General features: G+C 62.0%; 1 protein-coding gene across 2 annotated transcripts; it reads right to left on the minus strand.

Moving 5' to 3' along the window:
• Window positions 1-9186: 9186 nt before the first annotated feature.
• Ckap4 (cytoskeleton associated protein 4) lies at window positions 9187-16144 on the minus strand. 2 transcript variants are annotated; one of them, XM_013155894.2, is made up of 2 exons: window positions 15586-16144; window positions 9187-11575 (listed from the first exon to the last, which is right to left on the minus strand). In XM_013155894.2, exons 1-2 carry the CDS (start codon window positions 16018-16020, stop codon window positions 10259-10261), a joined length of 1752 nt encoding a protein of 583 aa, XP_013011348.2. In that variant the 5' UTR covers window positions 16021-16144; the 3' UTR covers window positions 9187-10258. The 2 variants fall into 2 exon arrangements, with proteins under 2 accessions (XP_013011348.2, XP_063111580.1); XM_063255510.1 differs by lacking the exon at window positions 15586-16144 and adding an exon at window positions 14042-14263.
• Window positions 16145-18775: the final 2631 nt, after the last annotated feature.

The raw sequence follows: 18775 nt of genomic DNA on the forward strand, positions 1-18775 counted from the left end.
GGAGTGAGCAGGGGCTGTTGGGCTAACCAAATCTCAGGAGGTAAATATTCTAGAGCAAAAACTGTACTAACACTGTTCTTAGGTTTTTACAGATTTAATCCTCAAAACTATGGTAGGCAGCAGGCATGGCTGTAACCACAACCACTTCACAGGGGAGAGACCAGCAAATAAGAAGCTGAATCCGCCAGGTCACAACCCGGGCAGCCTGCACTGGGCCACCGACCCCGCAGCCTCAAGAGCAAGTCCCAGGTAGTGACAGGGTGAGCTCGGGTGTGGAGTCCCACACCCAGTGCCCAGACAGTTTATGTGTGCTGCTGGCTCCGGGGCTTGGGTGAGCCTGACACAATGCAGAGGCCAACAGCACACAGACATCCGGAATGCCGGACATGCCTGCCCAAGGCCAGCATGGTCTTGCACCCCTGCAATCCCAGCTCCTGGGGAGGCTGAAGTAGGAGGATCCCAAGTTCAGCGCCAGCCTGGGCAATTTAGCAAATCCTTGTCCCAAAATTTAAAACATCAAAAGAGCTGTGATGTGGCTCTGTGATAGGTGCCTTGCCTGGCACAGGTGAGGTGCTGGAGTTCATTCCCAGAACCCCAAAATAGAGCTGTCTCTGTAACGATCTTAAAGACAAGCTAGGCCTTTGGGGCTCCAGGGGACCCTGCCCAAGGTCTGCAGGGCCCACCCCAGGTTTCGAACCCAGAGCAGGCAGTTTCTTGGGGGCCTTCACTGCGCCAGGAGGCTTCACCCATGACTTCGCTGTGTCTCTGTCAGGGGCCTTCGAGCCCCGGTGTGGGGAATTCTCATCACATTCCAAGGTGACTGGCCTGGGACTGGAATAGAGTCTCTGGGTGAAGCCCAGGACGGGGCAGGCAGGGACTCAGGACCCAAAGACCCGGGCTTTGGGCAGGCTTTTCGCTGCGGGGCTCCCTTAGAGCCCAAGCCCAGCCCTTGCTCCTGGTCCCTGCCTCATCTAAGGAGCACACTTGGGTTCTCAGCTAATGCAGGGCTCTGCTGCCGGTGTGACAGGACGTCCGAGCTCGAAGGGGCCACCAGGAAACACCTGGGCCAAGCCAGGTCTTCACAGGTCAGAGGGTCAGCGTTGAGCTCCAGCCTGGACTGGCACCCCCGCCTCCTGGCCCCAGGCCTGCGTGGTCTGCCGCACTGCGCTGCCCTCTGCTGGCGGCAGAGGGAATGACCTCGGGGTGGTGGCCAGTCCTGGGCACCGCCCTGGCAGAGACGCTGGAGGGCGCCTGGGGGCGGTTCAGACAGATCTGGCATCCCCTGCGCCCCTTCCTACCTCAGGAGCCTGGGCTCTGCAGAGGGCTTGCAGCTGGCACCGCGCAGGTTGACCCTGTCCACTCCCACACCGCGGACCCTGCAGTGAGCCAGGCCAGCACCCTGGGCGGATTAGAAGTCCACTGTGAGGCTCCAGTAATTTCTACCGTGGACCTCTGTGCTGTGGGCACCGCGCTGACCACCTCAGATGCACAAACCTTTCCAGTCCCCCCAAACCCTGTGAAGCAGGTGCAGTCGCAAGCATCGCCCCATGCACAAGTGGGGAGACTGAGGCAGGGAGGCAGCCAACCAGGACGCAGTGTGGCTGAGCTTTGACTCAGGTAGCCTGGCCTCCGAAACGGCTGGCAAACCCAGCATTGTGTGCTGGGTACAAGGACACAGACTTGAACCCCAAGGGCCCCTGGGAGCGGATTTATCGGCATGGGGGAGGGGTGGGGTTTAGTGGACCGAAGACCTGGGAGCAAGTGATCCCAGCACTCTGGGAGGCTGAGGCAGGAGGATCTCGAGTTTGAGAACTTAGCTTCTTAGTGAGAACCAGTTTCCCTCGGAGGAATGGAGCGCGGTGCGAAGGCCCTGGCTCAGTCCCCGGCTCAGTCTCCAGCACGACTACCAAAAACAAACAAAACAGCACCGAACAGCAGAATCGCTGCCCACCCTTCCGTAGGTGCTGGACTCAGTTCCTATCACAATACATGTTAACTGCACCGGGATCGCCTAAGCTCTTAGAAAGCAGTAACCGGGGGTCGGGGCGTGATCCTGCGGAAGAGTCTGCGGACGCAGAGGCCTCTTACACTGTGGTCTCCCTAACGCGCCTAAGGGTCCCCCAACCGGCTGCGCCCCGGCCGACGCGCTCACTGTGAGGGAAGCCTCGCTCCTGCGATCCCCAACGCAGGCACCAGGTGGCGCCACGCTCCCGCTTCAATCGCACTCCCCGCGGCCACCAGGGCCGGTTTGGGGGCCCCTAAACGGGAGTCTCAGGGGTGAGCTAACTTCAGGCTGGACCTGCGACGGCACCGTGGCCCGGCCGCTGTGCGCACTGCACCGCAGCACCCTCCTGAGCCCTTGGGTAAGGCAGAGCCGCCCTGCCCCAGCGTGCCCCACTCTGCCCCCCAAAGCTCTGCGCCTTCCCCTTCCCTGAGCTCTGCCCCCCCCCCGTGGGAAGCGGCAGCGGGGACAAAGCCCGGGGGGAGAGGGGTGTGGAGAAGGCGGGGAGTGCTTCCTCGGCCTCTTCACAGACAGCCAGGGAAGGCCGAGAGACAGACAGAGAGACAGAGAGATTGGGGGGTGCACAGCCTGCAGACCAGCACTGGTCCCAGGCTCCCCACCCATCTTTTCAAGGCAGGGTCTCGCTATGTCATCCAGGCTGGCCTTGAACTCACACGGATCCTCCTGCCTCCGCCTCCTGTGAGATGGGATTACAGGTGGGCACCACACGCCAGGCTATGTGACCAGATTCGTGATCCTGGGCCCTTCCCACCCTCCCTGCCTTCTCCAGGACACCAGCAATGGAGAGAACCCAGATGCTGAGATTCTCAGCCTGCAGGAGGCCACACACCAGGAAGCCACACCGGGTGGCCACATGGTCATGACAATGTCACCAGGACCAGCAGGAGGCCTCGGGCCCCACGGCTGGGCTCCCGCACTGCAGCCCTGCTCAGCACAGGCCACGGCCAGAAGGAGCTCGGAGAGCAGAGAGCCCTCTGGCCCTTCCTGCGGGTCCAGCAGGCTGGCGAGCAGCCCCTCTCCAGAGCCCAGGTCCTGTCTGGGCACAGGCCTGGTCAGGGCCCGCAGGCCTCACTGCCCCAGCCCGTGTGGGAGATCCATCGGGAGACAGAACAGGGGCGTGCTCTGTGCCGTCAGCACCTGCCGCGGATCCAGGCAACCTCGAGCTCTCCAACCTGAGCCCTTCCTCCGTGTCCCTTCCTCTTACAAACATCGTGTGAAACACCGTGACCTCCAGAAGGTTCAGGGACGTGGAGCCACGGATTCACGCACGGTTCGCAAATGGTGAAGCGCTCAGCTCTGAAAAGGAGCCGACAGTTTTCCAAACTCACTGTGTGTCTGAATTTTCAGTGTAAGATGCTGACAGGAGAAAAAAACACGAAGAATAAGAACACCAGGGCCCTCAGCCAGGACATCCCGGCCCTGAATTCGGGTCCTGTCTCCTAAACATTTCGTGGGAAGCACTTTCCACAGGACACTGGTGCCCGCACTTTCTGACAGGGTCTGTCCCGAGGAACCCACGGTACACAGAAAACACGATGAGCTGTAAAACGTACTAAAACACTGCCAACCAATCAAGCACCCAGCACCTCTACCCACCAGGCACCCAGCACCTCTACCCACCAGGCACCCAGCACCTCTACTCACCAGGCACCCAGCACCTCTACCCACCAGGCACCCAGCACCTCTGACCCAGCAAGTACTCAGCACCTCTACCCACAAGGCACCCATCACCTCTACTCACCAGGCACCCAGCACCTCTACCCACCAGGCACCCAGCACCTCTGACCCAGCAAGTACTCAGCACCTCTACCCACAAGGCACCCATCACCTCTAGCCTACCAAGTACTCAGCACCTCTACCCACCAGGCACCCAGCACCTCTACCCACCAGGCACCCAGCACCTCTACCCACCAGGCACCCAGCACCTCTGACCCAGCAAGTACTCAGCACCTCTACCCACCAGGCACCCAGCACCTCTACCCACCAGGCACCCAGCACCTCTACCCACCAGGCACCCAGCACCTCTGACCCAGCAAGTACTCAGCACCTCTACCCACAAGGCACCCATCACCTCTAGCCTACCAAGTACTCAGCACCTCTACCCACCAGGCACCCAGCACCTCTACTCACCAGGCACCCAGCACCTCTACCCACCAGGCACCCAGCACCTCTGACCCAGCAAGTACTCAGCACCTCTACCCACCAGGCACCCAGCACCTCTACCCACCAGGCACCCAGCACCTCTAGCCTACCAAGTACTCAGCACCTCTACTCACCAGGCACCCAGCACCTCTACCCACCAGGCGCCCAGCACCTCTACCCACCAGACACCCAGCACCTCTGACCCAGCAAGTACTCAGCACCTCTACCCACCAGACACCCAGCACCTCTACCCACCAGGCACCCAGCACCTCTGACCCAGCAAGTACTCAGCACCTCTACCCACCAGGCACCCAGCACCTCTACTCACCAGGTGCCCAGCACCTCTGACCCACCAGGCACCCAGCACTTCTAGCCACCAGGCACCCAACACCTCTAGCCCACCAAGCATTCAGCACCCCAATCTACCAAGCACCCTAGCTCAGCCTCACCTGCCTGAAACTCACTCATAGCCAGGGGAAGTCCCCCCACAGGAAGCCTGTTTCATGCAAATCTGGTGCGACTCATTGTACTCGACATGGAAAGCCACACAGTGCCAGCCGTCCATCTCAGTCCTGTAAATAGCATTGTTTCTCGTGGTGACATTTCGGAGCTCTCCTCCCCAGCGTCCAGGTGTCTCTTCCGGGTCTACGTCACGTTTCAGTGAGGATTTGCCCACAGCAGCCCGTGGGCTCTGTCCTATGCTTCTGGCATTGCCAGTTTACTCTCACCCCCCAGCATGGGCAGCCCCAGGCTGGAGCTCATCCCCCTCCATTCCACGCTGGCAGCCCTGGCCTGGCTGGGGACAGGAGCCCTTTCTGGAAACTTCCAGCCAGGGTCCCTAGGCCCCATGGCAGCCATGCTGGTCCTGAATCAAGTCACAGTGGTCTCCCGCTAACGGGGCCCAGGCCATAATCTAATCCCACCGGGCTGAGCAACCAGGCCAAGTCCCCAAGGGAAAGGTGCAGAGGGGCAGCGGCCTCCACCCGGGCCCCCCGGACCAAGTGCACCCAGGAGGGTGCTGGCACCCGGCCTCCAGCCCCTGGCCGGTGGAGCAAATGCAGTGGACAGGGGCCTTGGCGGGGGAAGGGCTGCCGTGTGCCACACATCGGTGCACCACAGGGACGAGGGGCACAGAGGGGCAGGCACAGCCTCCCGCAGGGGCGACCCGTGAGGCTGCAGGCCCCCTTCCCCGTGGTGCCCCCTGCGTCATCTGACGGGCTGCTGCATCTCAGTTTCAGTTTTGGGTGCTTTTTTCGTTTTGTTTTGTTTCCAGAAGGAGCGCACGGCTTGCAGGGTGCTGCCCCAAGGGTCTGGTCAGGCCCCTGAGAGGACAGGGGAGTCTGTGCCGCCAGTGGGGCAGGGTGTGGACGCCTCCGGAGACAGCTGTGGGACGTGGGAGCCGCACAGGCAGACCTGAGGCGCAGGCAGGGAGCTCTGCGCTCAGAAGGCTGCAGGGCACTGCAGCCTGGGCCGGGGGTGTCCCGGGCCTCGGCCCGTCCAGGCGCGTCACCCAGCTTCCCAGGTCACGGTTCGCAGCCCCTGAAGCTCGGCCCAGCCCCAACTAATGGTGCTGAGGATCTGTAGGTCAACACCTGCCTTTATTTCTTGTCTCTCTAGTGGTTTAGCAAAACCCTGGCCCAAAATAAAAAAGAAAAAAGGGCCGGGCTGAGGCTGAGTGCGCAGGTCCCAGGTCTCACCCTCAGCACCACCAGAAGAAAGAGGGGGCAGTGCGGGGACCACGGGACCCAACACCCCCAGAAGCAGGTCAGCAGCAGTGGCCTGGGCCGAGGTAACACTGTCCCCAGGGCAAGCGACAGGCCCGGGTCCCGGCCAGGGCTCTACCTCTGCCCGGCCTTGAAGGCCGTTTGCAGTTCACATCCACGTGGATCCCGGTCCAGCTCATTAAACACAATCCCCTTCTCTGCCCAGGCTGCCTGCCCCTAAACACTGGCCCTCACCTCCTGCCCAGGTGGACACGGATGCCCCAGGGCTGGGGCTCCAGTCCCCACTCTCTGCCTCCAGCCTCCGAATCCCCTCCCCTCCCCGCACCCCGCAGACCGTGATCCCAGGCGCCGGGGCGATGAGTCTGAGCTTGTTAGAAACACAAATTCTCCAGCTGCCATCAAGTCAAATCATCAGGAGCCCTGGCAAGGCTACAGGGATAAAAAGCCCTTCAACACGCTCAGCTGAGCGCAGGCTCCTACAGCCACCGTGGAAGTCGATGTGGACTAAAACTAGAAATTCCATTTAGTCCAGCTAGCAGACACCGTAGGTATCTTCCAGGAAGGGTTAAAGACATCAGATTACAGTGATCCGTGCACAGCCAGGTTTATAACAGCACAGCTCAGAACACTCAACCTTGGGAGCAGCCTCTGCATCCAACCACGGATGAATGGATTAAAAAATGTGGCACTTACACACCATGGAGTACTACTGTGCCACGAAGAAGGATAAGAGTCCTTTGTGGGAAAATAAGGCACCCTGAGAGCACGACGCTGAGCGAGCTGAATCAGACCCTCGAGGTGGACGTCATTAAAAACAGAGAAAATGAGGAACAGGGAGGCCTCGGACACCGTGGGACCCGGTGGCTCCCGGTGGGCAGCCTCTGCCCTCTGCGGAGTCCGGAACGGAGCAGAAATGCAAGGGTGCCGTGCCGAGGGCAGAGGGCGTGAAGAGCCGTCACCAGGAACAGGTGACAGCGTCAAAGCCAGCGCGCTCCAAGTCAGGTGCGCCCACAGCACCTGCAGCCCCAGCGCTGGAGGCCGAGGCAGGCGTGTGTCCGAGGCACAGCAAGACCTTGTCTCCACAGAACCAGTAAGGCCGGGCCACTGCGTCCGAGCATGGTCCACTTCAGGCCTCCTGCGGTCCACAGCTGCGGGAAATCCCCTCCGCACCCCGCACCCCACCAGCACCCCGGTGCTGGGCTGCCTGGGCCTCGCGGCCTCCCCTCCCCGCCACTGCCTCCTCCTGAGGTAGAAAGTCCCCCACGTCCGGGTGCCCTGGGCCTGAACCCCGGGCTGGCCCATCCCCGCCACCCGAGGAGCAGCGGCCAGTGGGCAGAGCGCGGCTGGGGCCCTGAAGCCGGCTGCATCCTGAGAGGCTCCGGGCTCGCCCCAGAGGCCCATCCCGAGGACGCCCCAGGCCGCGCCGGTGTCCCCGCCACCATCATCCTGTGTCTCGCTCTTCCGGGCGACCACCCCCACTCCTCACTGTGACTCTGCCCTGTGCTGGCCTCCTGCTGACACGCCCTGGGGATTCCTTTCCTGCAGGAGGTTCTGTTCAGGGTGAGTCAGCTTCGGAGCCTCTCAGATCCAGCCTGGTGACTTTTCAACCCTCACAAATACCTGGTGTGTTAGGGTTATTCCCACAGCCATCATCATCTTCACCATCTCATCACCATGGCTGGCCCCATCATCACTAGTGCCATCCCTGTCCCCACCTCCCCCATCCCCACCTCCCCCATCCCCACCATCCCCATCCCCACCATCCCCATCTCCACCTCCACCAGCTCCATCACCAACACCGGGAGGCCAAGGCAGAAGGACCACTGCCTTCATGGCCAGCCTGAGCTTCGAAGGGGGTTCCAGGCCAGCCTTAAATACAGCGAGACCCTGTCTCAAATAAACAGGTAAAAGCTGACTGAACAAACAAGCAGCCACATGAGCAGGCCTGAGTAGTAACCGGCTACTTAGGGTTAAATAGATCCTAACTTCCCTATCACTAGGAATATGCAAATTTATTAGACGTTTATTTTGGCATTCTAACCTAGGACTGTTTACCTACAGGTGGGCATTTCCTACTACGTTAAAGGACAGCCTATTAAGCCACTCCAGCCCGCGTTTAGGGACCACAGAAACTGGAGAGAGAGAACCTGCCCAGCGCCACCCAGTGGGCTGAGAGGTGGGGACCTAACTCCCTCCTGGCAAGGCAGTCTGTGCCACGTGGGCTCTGCACAGAGGCAGCAGGGAGCGTGCTGAGGCTCGAGGCTACTGGGGACCCCTGCAGTGAGCCCCAACCTCCGGCCAGGTGTTAGGGCACAGAGAAAAAGAGTTAAGTGGAGGCAGGGGGACCGGGACCGTCACTGTTCCCAAGAACCGAGGGCCCGGGGCGGCCAGCACCTGGGTCTCCTGGGGTGGACTCCAGGGCGCTGGCCTCAGGCTCACGCGGCCGCACCCTGGCACACCTGTGGCCTTAGCAGGCTTAGCCCTCATAGGTGGCAGAGGGCAGCAGCCTGGGAGACAATGGGGAACCTCAAGAGGGTGACACCAGTGATGCCGGCCCCCATCTGCCCCTCTGGGAGGGAATCTAACAGCAGGCCATGGTCCTCAGCACAAAGTGACTGAAACCCGAAACTACTTAGATAGGTGCTAACAGAAGCCTGAGAAGGGCCGGCCTGGCTGGACACACAGGGGAAACCTGTGATGCTGCTGATGCTGAGACTCCGGAACCAGACAGAGGTGCCCACCAGGACAGACTCCTGCAGCCACCTGCGTGCAGGGCCCGAGTTCCAGTCTGACCTCTTCCTAACCGGCCGGAAGTCCAGCCCACTGCCCCTCCCTGGACCACAGCAAGGTAGACAGAGGTGCTGACTGCACGGAGCAGTCCAGTCAGCGCCGGGTGGGGTGCAGGGTGGCCCAGGATGGGAGGACAGGCCGCGAGCCCCAGGCAGAGGCGCCAGGCGGCCTCAGGATGGCTGTGTGGCCTTCACTCCGGTCAGAATCCCGGAGGCTCCGCGTGCCCAGGGCGGCCTCGCTGGGCACAGGCATGTCCTTCCGGCTCCCCAGGAGATGCCATCAGGAAGCCAGGTCAGGAGCTCTGCAGGGCTGCAGGCCGGAGACAAACACTAGCTGCAAACAGCTGGCAACCAGCAGCGGGCGTCCTGGCCCAGGGGCAAAGCCGCTGGGCTCCAGGCCTGAAAATTTAAACCGGAAAACCCATCTCTTTCCTGCCAGAGCGCTGAGTGCTGAAGAAATGCATCACAATTACAAAATTCTTGAAAAAGCAACCACTCTGGAAAAGTCTTAACAAAGCTCAAGAATTTATTAAGAATTAAAAATACTGTAAATAAGCCATACAGTTCATTTCACAGTAAACTAAAGAAATTTTTTTTTCCTTTCTTTTAGTTTTCAGGTTTTTTTGTTTTTTCTTTTTTTTTTTTTTTTGTTTTTGTTTTTTTTCTGGAAGGGCAAGACAACCATTAAAGAACAACATGGCTCAAACAGGAGGGAGTTCAGGAAACAGGTACAGAAAGACAGGTGGGGTACACCCACACCATGGCGGAGCCCCACCCTGGCCCAGCCCTCCTCACCCACACCGCTGTTAAAATAAGAGACGGTTCGGCCTCCACTTCCCCAGGAGACCCCACACAGCACCCCGGGCACCTCCTGAAGACCCCACCCTGCTGCCCGGGGTTCCAAATCCAAGGGCCTGGTGTTCCCTCCCTGCTGTGCCCAAGAGCTGGCATAGGTGGAGCACCAGGGACCCTGCGCCCTGCACCTCCACATCCCGGTGCCCTGCAGTTACCTTCGATGTCACCGGAGACCTGGGGAAGGGGGCAGATGCCCAGGCCACCAGGGGACCTCGGGCACTGATCCATTTAACACGAAGGTGACCCTACCCATCCCAACTTGGCTGACACCGGCTGTTCTGGCCACTTTTAAGAGGAAGACAGTGAGCAAGAGAGAGACCACAGAACGCCGGTCGGCAGGATGAAGTGAACAGACCAGAAGAAAGCAACACGAACATTCCTTACAAACAAGACAAAAAAGTGTGTGCCCCCCCTTTTTGTTTTACGAAGGGGTCTCTGAGGTCAGCGTTAATCTGCTTCTGGGACTAGGGCTGTGGCCGCTGTCGCTTTCCTGACACCAGACACTGCTCTGTGAGAGCCCGTCCTTCCCCGGGGACCAGGCCCCCAGGACGCAGGTCACACGTGCGGCGATCGCTCGAGGTAACCAGGCACAGGACTGCAGTGCCTGGTGACCGGCACACTCTTGGGCCCTAGAAGCGGGGCGCGCACCCCCCCAGCAGGAGACAACACACTTTTTTGGTCATGAGAAACCGGCCTGGAAATCCTTGCCCTGAACACTCAACAGCTTAGAACTTCTCGTAAATCCTCTCGACCTCAGCGGACAGCCTGTCCAGGTCGCTCCTCAGCGCGTCCAGGTTGGCGCTGGTGCCCTTGAGCTCCCGCTCGTTGCTTTCGATCCTGACCGAGGAGGCGACCAGGCTGTCCACGGCAGTCCTGAGCATCTTCAAGTCCGACTCCACCTGGCTCACCGAGGACTTGAGCTTGTCCAGCGAGGACAGCCTGTCCAGCAGGTCCGGGCTGGGCGGCTGGGCAGCCGGGTCCTCCCTGAGCAGTGCATGTACCTGCTCACGCACCCGCTGCAGTGACTCCACCGTGCCGGGCAGCTCGCCCACGCTCCTCTTCAGCTCCTCCACGTCGGCGTAGAGCGCCAGCTGGGCCTCACCCAGGCTCTGCACCGTGCTGGCCAGCCCGGCCCTGTCCACCTCGGGCCCCAGGCCCTGCAGGCGGCTGTGCAGTGCGGCCAGACGCTCCTCGTGCTCCTGGCTGCTGGACACCAGCAACCGCAGGCTCTCGGCCTGGTGTGCGGAGGCCTCCTGCAAGGCCTGCACGCCCGACTCCACACCCTGCAGCCTAGAGTCCAGGGCCTGGCCCTTTTGCAGCAGGGCATCCACCGCGTCCTCGTGTTCAGGGCCAGCGCTCCGCCCCATCCGGGAGGCTTCAGCCCTGAACTGGCTCAGCTCCTCCTGCAGCCGCCTGACCTCGTCCGGAAGGTTCGAGGCGGCCTCCTCCGAGCGCTGCAGCTTCTCAGTGAGGCTCCGCAGGGCCAGGCGCTCGGCCTCGGCCGCCTCCCTGAAGGCCTGCTGCTCCTGCTTGAGGCTCACCAGCTCCCGAACCTCGCTGTAGACCTCGGCCTCCAGGGTCTGCAGGGAGTGGCGCAGTGCCGCCAGCTCCTCGCTGCGGGACTCAGCCGAGCCCTGCATCTCCCGCACTGTGGCCTTCAGGGCCTGCAGGTCCCGCCTGTCCTCCCCAGACTCCTCTAGCGCGGCCACCTTGGCCTTCACCTTGGTGATCTCCTCCTGGCCCCGCTTCTGCACATCGGTGAAGATGGCAATGTTGTCGTTGATGGACTTGGTGAGCTCCGTCAGCCTCTCCTCCACCGTGTGCTCCAGGGACGTGAAGTCCCGCTCGCGGGCGTCCCTCACCACGTGGATGCCGTCTGACAAGTCCTTGAGGATCTCATTCTGCAGCTTCTGCAGGACCTCGTCGATGCGGCCGAGCTCGCTCTCCCCTTGCTTCACGGCTTTGTCTGTGAGGTCCTGCTTGTGCTGGGAGCTCCGCAGCATGGACTCCAATGTCCCCAGCGTGGCCTGCAGGGACTGCACCTGTAACCAAGACCCAGATGTCAGCCGCCGAAATGCCGGGCATGCCTTATGTAATACCGCACTTCCTGTGTCTCCATCCGCCCAGCCTCCGGGGCCCTACTCCCCAGAACATGCTGCAAGTGTTTTGGGGAACCTCCTTCCAAGCACAGGCCAGGAGGGCACAGAGACCAACCACAGGACGCTGCCAAGCACTGAGCCCACGCACGGCCTCAGGCAGCCAGGCCAGAACCCCAGCATTTCTGACCCAGCTCCGGGGAAGTGGGCAGGGCGGCTGGCGCACACCTGTAAGCCCAGCACCCCAGAGGCTGTAGCAAGAGGGTCCCTGTGGGTCGGAGCCAGCCTGAGCTGAGTTCAATGGCCCGGACTAAAAAAACAAAGAACTACGGGGGAGCCTCGCCTGGAAACACCTCCTAGCACAGCCTCCAGCTGAAAAGCAGGGGCTGAGCTACAACTCCGCAGAACCACTGCGAGCCCGTGCTGATTCTGCCCCGCGCCACACGCCTCTTCTAGGTACGGCCTGGCCCAGACCCTCCCAGGGAGCAGTTCACTTCGCTGCTGTGGGGCCGGATGACTCGTAACTGAGTCCGCCCTGGTGTGCCACATGGGGCTCAGCTCCCGAAAAGCAGCTGGGGGCTGACCCTGTCCGGTCACCAGGTCTAGGGACTGGTCACAGCCTGCAGAGGAGACACGCCCTGAGCGTGTGACCTGCAGGACCACACTGGGGAGAATTCTGTAAGACAATCGGCCTGGCCATCTGCATTCAGCAGCTACATGGCACTGGAAAGGTGGTAAACACCAGAAACTACTGCCCCCCAAAAAGACAGAAAAGCCACAACTTCAAGGTTTGAGAGATTTTTTTTCCATATACAGTATGCGAGTCTTTCAGAGACCACTTTACAACCTGCAGTGACATTTGAGAAGAATCAGGGGGGCTGCTCTGGCCTGCACGAGACCCCTGCACTGCAAATGAATGAGCGACAGCACAGGCTCCGGCAGCAGAACTCAAACCCTCGTTCCGGGCTTCCCAGCCGAGTCCAGAGGGTCCCAGGACCCTCCTCAGTGCCACTCCGAAGCACAGGATTCCAAATGACAACAGGCTGGGGACCGCTCTGTGGTGCCGGGAAGTCACTCACTTTCCAGGAGCCGGGGTCTTGAGGCCGTGGTGGCTCCACTGGTGATTTTATTAGAGGGGGCCATAGTTCTGGGGGCACCAGGACATGAGCCGATGTCCCTGACTGTCTGGACAGCCTGAGTGGTGGGACAACACGCGGGGGGGGGGGCCACATCGGGGAACCTGGGGACACCCTCAGCCCCCGCCTGTCAGGGCACAGTAGTGTGCAGTGTGCTTCTTCCAGGAAGACTGGCACTCTGGCTGGCACCCTAGCCTGAGGTGGCTCTGCGAAAGGGATCAGGTCAGATGTTACAGACAAAAGCCCCACGTCATGAAGACTGGTGTCCCTGTCACCTCCTGAAAGGAGGGTGCATTCTCCACCTAAATTTGTACGCAGATGATGTGCGCTGGATCTGTCTGTCCTCCCCACGCCCTCAAAGTGCCAGCCCAGGCTGGCAAATGCCAGGGTAGTGTCGGGTATTGGCACCCCACACCATCTCAGAGCCCCTGCAGGACAGCTCAGTCCGAGGCCGAAGTAGAAAGGTCTCCACAGTGCACTTCGTGCCTGGAAAAGAAGCTGTTGACTCCCCAGAGACCCTGGGCACAGAGGATTGAGACAGAAAAGAAAGAACCAGAGACAGATCCCTCCTCAGGGGGAGCGGCTCCCTGCCATCGCTGCCAGGGCAATGTGGGGCCTCACATGAGCAGCGAGCATCGTCCTGAGCACCAGACTCCCCCGTGCCCAACTGCGGAGACCACTGGGTCGCCCTCTGGCACTGGGCACCAGGAAACAGCAGCGTGGTGGCACCGACTTGGCTCTACCACCAGGTCCCGACCCAGCTTCCCCGCCCTGCAAGGGTGCTGTGCGGTGGTATCGCCTCGGAGCGGCCCGGAGAACCGAAGCCATGGATCCGAAGCTACTTCTCAACACCACTGCTGCTAAGACCTGACCTCACTCCACACCCACACTCGGCGCTGCAGGTAGAGAACCAACCGTGGCCACGTCCTCAGTGCAGATTTCCTGACCAGGACCCCTCGGAGATGCAGGCCTCAGCCGCCCACCAAGGCACTGCCCAACACTGTCGGTGGCACTGGGTTCCAAGTCAATGGAGCTTGTGAGCCTCTACCCAGTAGCTTGCGCCGAACCCACAGCCACATGGGTCCAAGGCGTCTGCAGTTACCAGTGGGCACCCCACACCCCGCACCCCAGCCCTGCTGCTCCCTAGCTGTGCAGGCAGCGCGCTGTACTCGGGTGCCAGCCGGCTTAGCGGTGCTCTGAGTTCTTGGAGCTGGGCTGGGGGGCAAGAGGTACGCGGTACAGTGCCTGGCACCCAGGAACCGCTGGATTACACCACCTTGTGCCAAGGAAGGCTGCCACTGTGTCCCCAGCCATCATTCTTCTGGATGAAGCTGTCCTCTCCAGCTGTGGGCGGGAAACTAAGCCCCAAGAGGAAAGCGGGCATCAGCACCTGGGCCTGCCGGAAGATGGACTGAGGCAGAGACAGGAGGGACCCACAGGGCCCACTTCCCAACCCACTGAAGACGCCCTCCGCGGGCCTCCACTCCCCGCTTCCCCTCTGCCACTTCCTGGACTCAGCTGCTATTGGTGCTCTGCTGAGGCTCGAATTCCCCCTCCTGGACCACTGGCAGGTGGGTGGCCCTGCCTCAGCCCCCCAGAGGAAAGGAAGGAAGCCCCACACCCACCCTCTCCCTGACCTGCATGGGGATCACCCCAACCCACATATGTACGCCCACGAACACCACTGTGGCTCCAGCTCCTCCCCACCCTCCAGGGCCTCCACACAGCCACGCGCCTATCAGACTTCCACGAATACGAGGACTGAGGGGCAAGGAGGCCGGGGAAAGGCAGCGGGCTGGCGCGACTGCGGCAGGGCACTGGGCTTTCAGCATGGTTTGCCAATCAGCACAGGCAAAGCAGCAGGGCCTGGCTTCGCCCCTTCCTGAGTCCCTCCCTCGGCCTGAGGCTTCGGCAGGCTGACTCATGCTGGCTCCAGAGAGGAAATTCCTGCTCCAGCACACTCAACAAAGTGCAGAGACTTGGCAGGCCCGCAAGCCTGCTGGGAAATGAAGGCAGCCTCGGTTCCGGGATCCCAAGTGGCGGGATTTTTTGTTTCGGTCTTATAACCGACTTTCATTGTACAAGGAGACCTGTGCAGGTGTGGGGCAGGATGCGATGAAGAAGCTGTGCTCAGGTCTGGAAAACCACAGCGGGAGGCTGAGAAGCAAACTGCTGGGTGCTGCTGTACCTGAAGCAGACCCCAGGACCCTCTGCTGCACAGCTGCCAGAACTGTTCACCCACGCCCTCCCCGGCTGGGGCTGTCAGTCCACTGCTGACTCTAAACCTCAATGTGCTGGCCTGGAAAATGGAGTCAAGCCCATCCATCCCACTCTGCTTTCCCTCCCAAGGCTGCCCTGGGGATCTGCCCACAGGATGGTCTCCAGCACTCCTGGTCCTGCACCCTGGCCTTTCCTAGCCCCACAGTGAGACGGGCCCACTAGCCCGGGACCAGGCAAGGCCCCAAACCCGGCCAGAAGTTTGCTAAGGACTTCAGATCCTAGCGCCCCTTCCTGGGCTCAGGCTAAGCCGCATCCCCGCAGGCAGAGGTGAGGCCTTGTCCCGGCTCTCGGGGACGCCCGGCTTCCCTCCCACCCTCTGTTGGTTCAACACCGACATCACCGAAGCAAGGGGGTTCCTGGCAGGCGGGCCGGCGTGCCCAAGGGTCATCGCTCAGCCTGCCACAGGCCTGAGCCCCCTCCCCGCCGGCCAGGCCGAGCCGAGCCCTTCTGCCCGACCATGAACAAAGGGGGATGGGGCCGGGGGCGAGCCGGGGCCGAGGGACGGGGACGCGGCCGGTGGAGACGGCTGCGGGCACCCACCTTCTGCTCCACGCCCCGCAGGCTCCGGCCCAGCTCGTCGCGCTGGCCGGCCAGGTCCTGGTGGCCGCGCCGCAGCTGCTGCACCTCCTGCAGGACGTGGTGCGCGCCCCAGCCCGCGAGCGCGGCGGCGGCCACGAGCGCCAGCCAGCACAGCGCGCTGAGCGCACGGCCGAGCGCGCGCGGGCAGCCGGCGGGGCCCGGGGCGGGGGGCGCGGGCCGGCCGCCCCCGCGGGGACCCCGGCCGGGCGCCGGGCTCTGGCTCTGCGGCCGCGCGGGCGGCGGCGCGGGCGGCTGCGGGGCGGGCGGCGGCTTCCGCGCCACGTCGTCGGCGCCGGGCGGGTGGGCGCCCCGGTCGCGGTCCCGCTCGCGATCGCGCTCGGCGGGGGTCGCGCTGCCGTGGCCGCCCTTGGGGCCCCTTTGTTTGGCCGAGGGCATACTGGCGTCGGGACTCGGGGCTGCGCGGGCGAGGAGAGGAGGCGGCCGGAGGAGCGAGGGCAGCACAGAGGAGGAGGACAGCGCCGGGACCGCCCCGCGCGCCGCGCCGCCCCGCCCCGCCCCGGAGGGGGCGCCTGCCACGCACGCGGCCGCCGCGGGGACCCGGAGGGGGCGGGGCGACCTGCGAGGGGCGGGGCCGCGTGAGGGGCGGGGCCACGGGAAGGGGCGGGGCCGCGCCTGGACTGCGCCGCCGGCCCGGGCGATTCGCGGGTGGGCGTGGTTAGGGGCGGGGCATTTGGGTTCCGCCCCAACGGCTGCCGCCGGGCTCGGGGAGGGAGGGAGGAAGTGGGCGGAGCTTCGCAGCCGGTCCCCGAGATTGACCACCGGAACCGACCCCCATGACCCCCCTACCCCCCGCTGTAGTCGGGGTTCCCGCACCCGACCCCGCGAACGGCTGCCTTCCCAGGCGGGTCTGGCAGGAGATCATGGGCCGTGAGGCCTCTCCTGAAACTCCCTGAACTACTTTGACCCCCGGGGGGTCACGCAGTCTGTCTGCGGGAAGCCCAGGGGCAGATGGCCTGCGAACCCCGCTTCCACAGGAGGAGTCACAGGGGTGCCGGGTCCTGAGCTCAGGGACTCGCCTGCCTTCCTAACTCTCAGGCCGCCTTCCCCTGCGGATTTCATAGCGGGGACACAGACAGAGCCCCCCACCCCAGGAACGCAGCAAAGTCACGCCCTAGGAAGCTGAGCACAGACTCACCCTATCGTGCTGTTTCAGAAAATAAAATTCCATCCTGAAGCCAAGTTCCCTCGGGCCTGTCAGGACCGTAATCTAGGTATTGTCGGGGGCAGCAGGGCACAGGGTGAGGGCCTCTGGGCCTACCTGTGATCCACCTGCGATCCACCTGCGATCCACCTGCGATCCACCTGTGATCTACCTGTGATCTACCTGCGATCTCCTGGAGTCTGCGGAGCTGCTGCTACCAGCTCTGCAAAACAGGCTTTAAAACTTAGACTTGTTCCTCGGGTGTTCAGTTGCTGCAAACTTCCACGGCCTAGCGCACCGCTGGCTCCCGCTCCCCCACCCAGAGGGCTGGTCAGAACTGGCAGACTAGTCGCAGAATTCAGGACTACATTCATTCATTTAGGCGAGGGAGGAAGAGAGAGGACTGGTGCCAGGAAGACTTGGCACCCGACTTGGCTCGAAAATGTCCACCATCCTGTCGTGTCCCCCACACACTGTTGGGTCCTGGAGAAGACCCCACACACCTCCTATGGTGGGATGGTGACCTGAGGCCCATGGGCACCTCCGTGTCCTCAGAGCTAACTTTTTTTCTGGTACTGGGGATGGAACTCACAGCCTGGCATTTGTAGGGCAGACACTTGTGCTGCTGAGCTGTATCTCCAGCTCAGAGCTAACTGCCAGTAAAGCCTTTTTCCTTTTGATCCAAAACCTCCCTCGATTTTCCCAGCAGCTGAAGAACACGGGCACATGACCCTGAGATGCCAGCAGCAGGCCCATTGGGTTTCTCGCTGTAGGTCACCTCCTCAGGCACTTTGCAAGCGCCTCTCATGGAGGAAGAGCTCCTTGGCACCTGCTCCCAGCAGTCCTTCCTGCACCAGCCCTGAGATGGAGGTCCACGGAGAGCTCGAAAAGTTGGCTCGGGGCTGCAGGTGGGGTGCAGGACGGAGGGTGCTTTGAGGTGAGGCTGGCATCGCAGGAGAGCAGGGAGGGCGGCCCGTGGGCCTGGGACGCCAGTCTCTGCCGAAACAGCAGGGGCAGGGCCAGAGGTGAGGTTGCAAGCAGCTTTCTGGGGCCCGGCCAGGAGGCAGGAGCTCCGCTCCCAGGCGGTGAGACCTGGAGAAACCATCTCTTTCCTTTTGTTTTCTCTTTTTTTCTTTTAATTCAGGCCGGGCTTGGACTCACTATGTGGTTCAGGCTGACCTCAGACTCACGGTGACCCTCCTGCCTCAGTCTCCTGAGCGCTGGGATCATTTTCTCTGTTTCCCACTCACTATCCTACTCTGGGGGCAGTGAATAGAAGATTAACACACAGGCTCACGGGAGGCTGAGGCAGGAGGATCACTGCGGCTTCAGGCCAGCCTGGGCAACACAGCAAGACCCTGGCTCAGCATCTTCCCTGCTGCCACATTTTGTTTCATCCTTGTTCTTGGGGCTCAGCATACAGACCTCAGGCCATGCTTGTGTGACCCAGACACGGCTGTGTCTCCTCCAGAGCCAGCTCCACGGCAGTGTCCAGTTGCCACCCCTACCCCTGTGTGAGTCCACACTAGGGAATTTCCCTTCTCCTCCTCCTCCTCCTCCTCCTCCTCGATTTCCCTGCTCCTCCTCCCAAAAGTGCTCTGGGTGAGGCGGATGTGGGATGCAAATTACAAGTCTGCCCCTATGAGCCCGCCCTGGCTGGCCGGGCTCCCACTGGGCGCACAGCCCAGCGCTAGGCTGAGCAGTCTGCGTGGCCCTAATCCGTCCTCCAGCCTGGAGAGCTGGGCCGCCCTCTCTCTCCCGCCTCCACAACCCAGTGCTGTAGGCCAGCAAATCCGGCAGCTTTTCATTCGGATTAGGGTCAGACCCAGCGTCTCCCCCACCACTCCAGAGTGTCCGGCCACCGTGTGAGACAGCCTTCCTTAGCCTCAGTCAGCAGAGCCCAGCTGAGCCTCCCGGTTAGACTGGCCACCCGCTGTCTGCTTGAGCACAAGAGCCAGAATGTTCCCCCCTTAAAATGTTAGTCACGGC

The sequence above is a fragment of the Cavia porcellus genome, unplaced genomic scaffold, assembly GCF_034190915.1.
Source record: "Cavia porcellus strain 051 isolate PalLab524CR breed Dunkin Hartley unplaced genomic scaffold, mCavPor4.1 scaffold_8, whole genome shotgun sequence".
Classification (NCBI taxonomy): Eukaryota; Metazoa; Chordata; class Mammalia; order Rodentia; family Caviidae; genus Cavia; species Cavia porcellus.

Excerpts from the sequence above, each read along its gene's own strand:
- Ckap4 (XM_013155894.2), bottom strand. The coding sequence starts at position 16,020 with ATGCCCTCGGCCAAACAAAGGGGCCCCAAGGGCGGCCACGGCAGCGCG. Across the intron at positions 11,576-15,585 it reads TGCGGGGCGTGGAGCAGAAG|GTGCAGTCCCTGCAGGCCAC; the intron begins GTGGGTGCCCGC and ends TCTTGGTTACAG.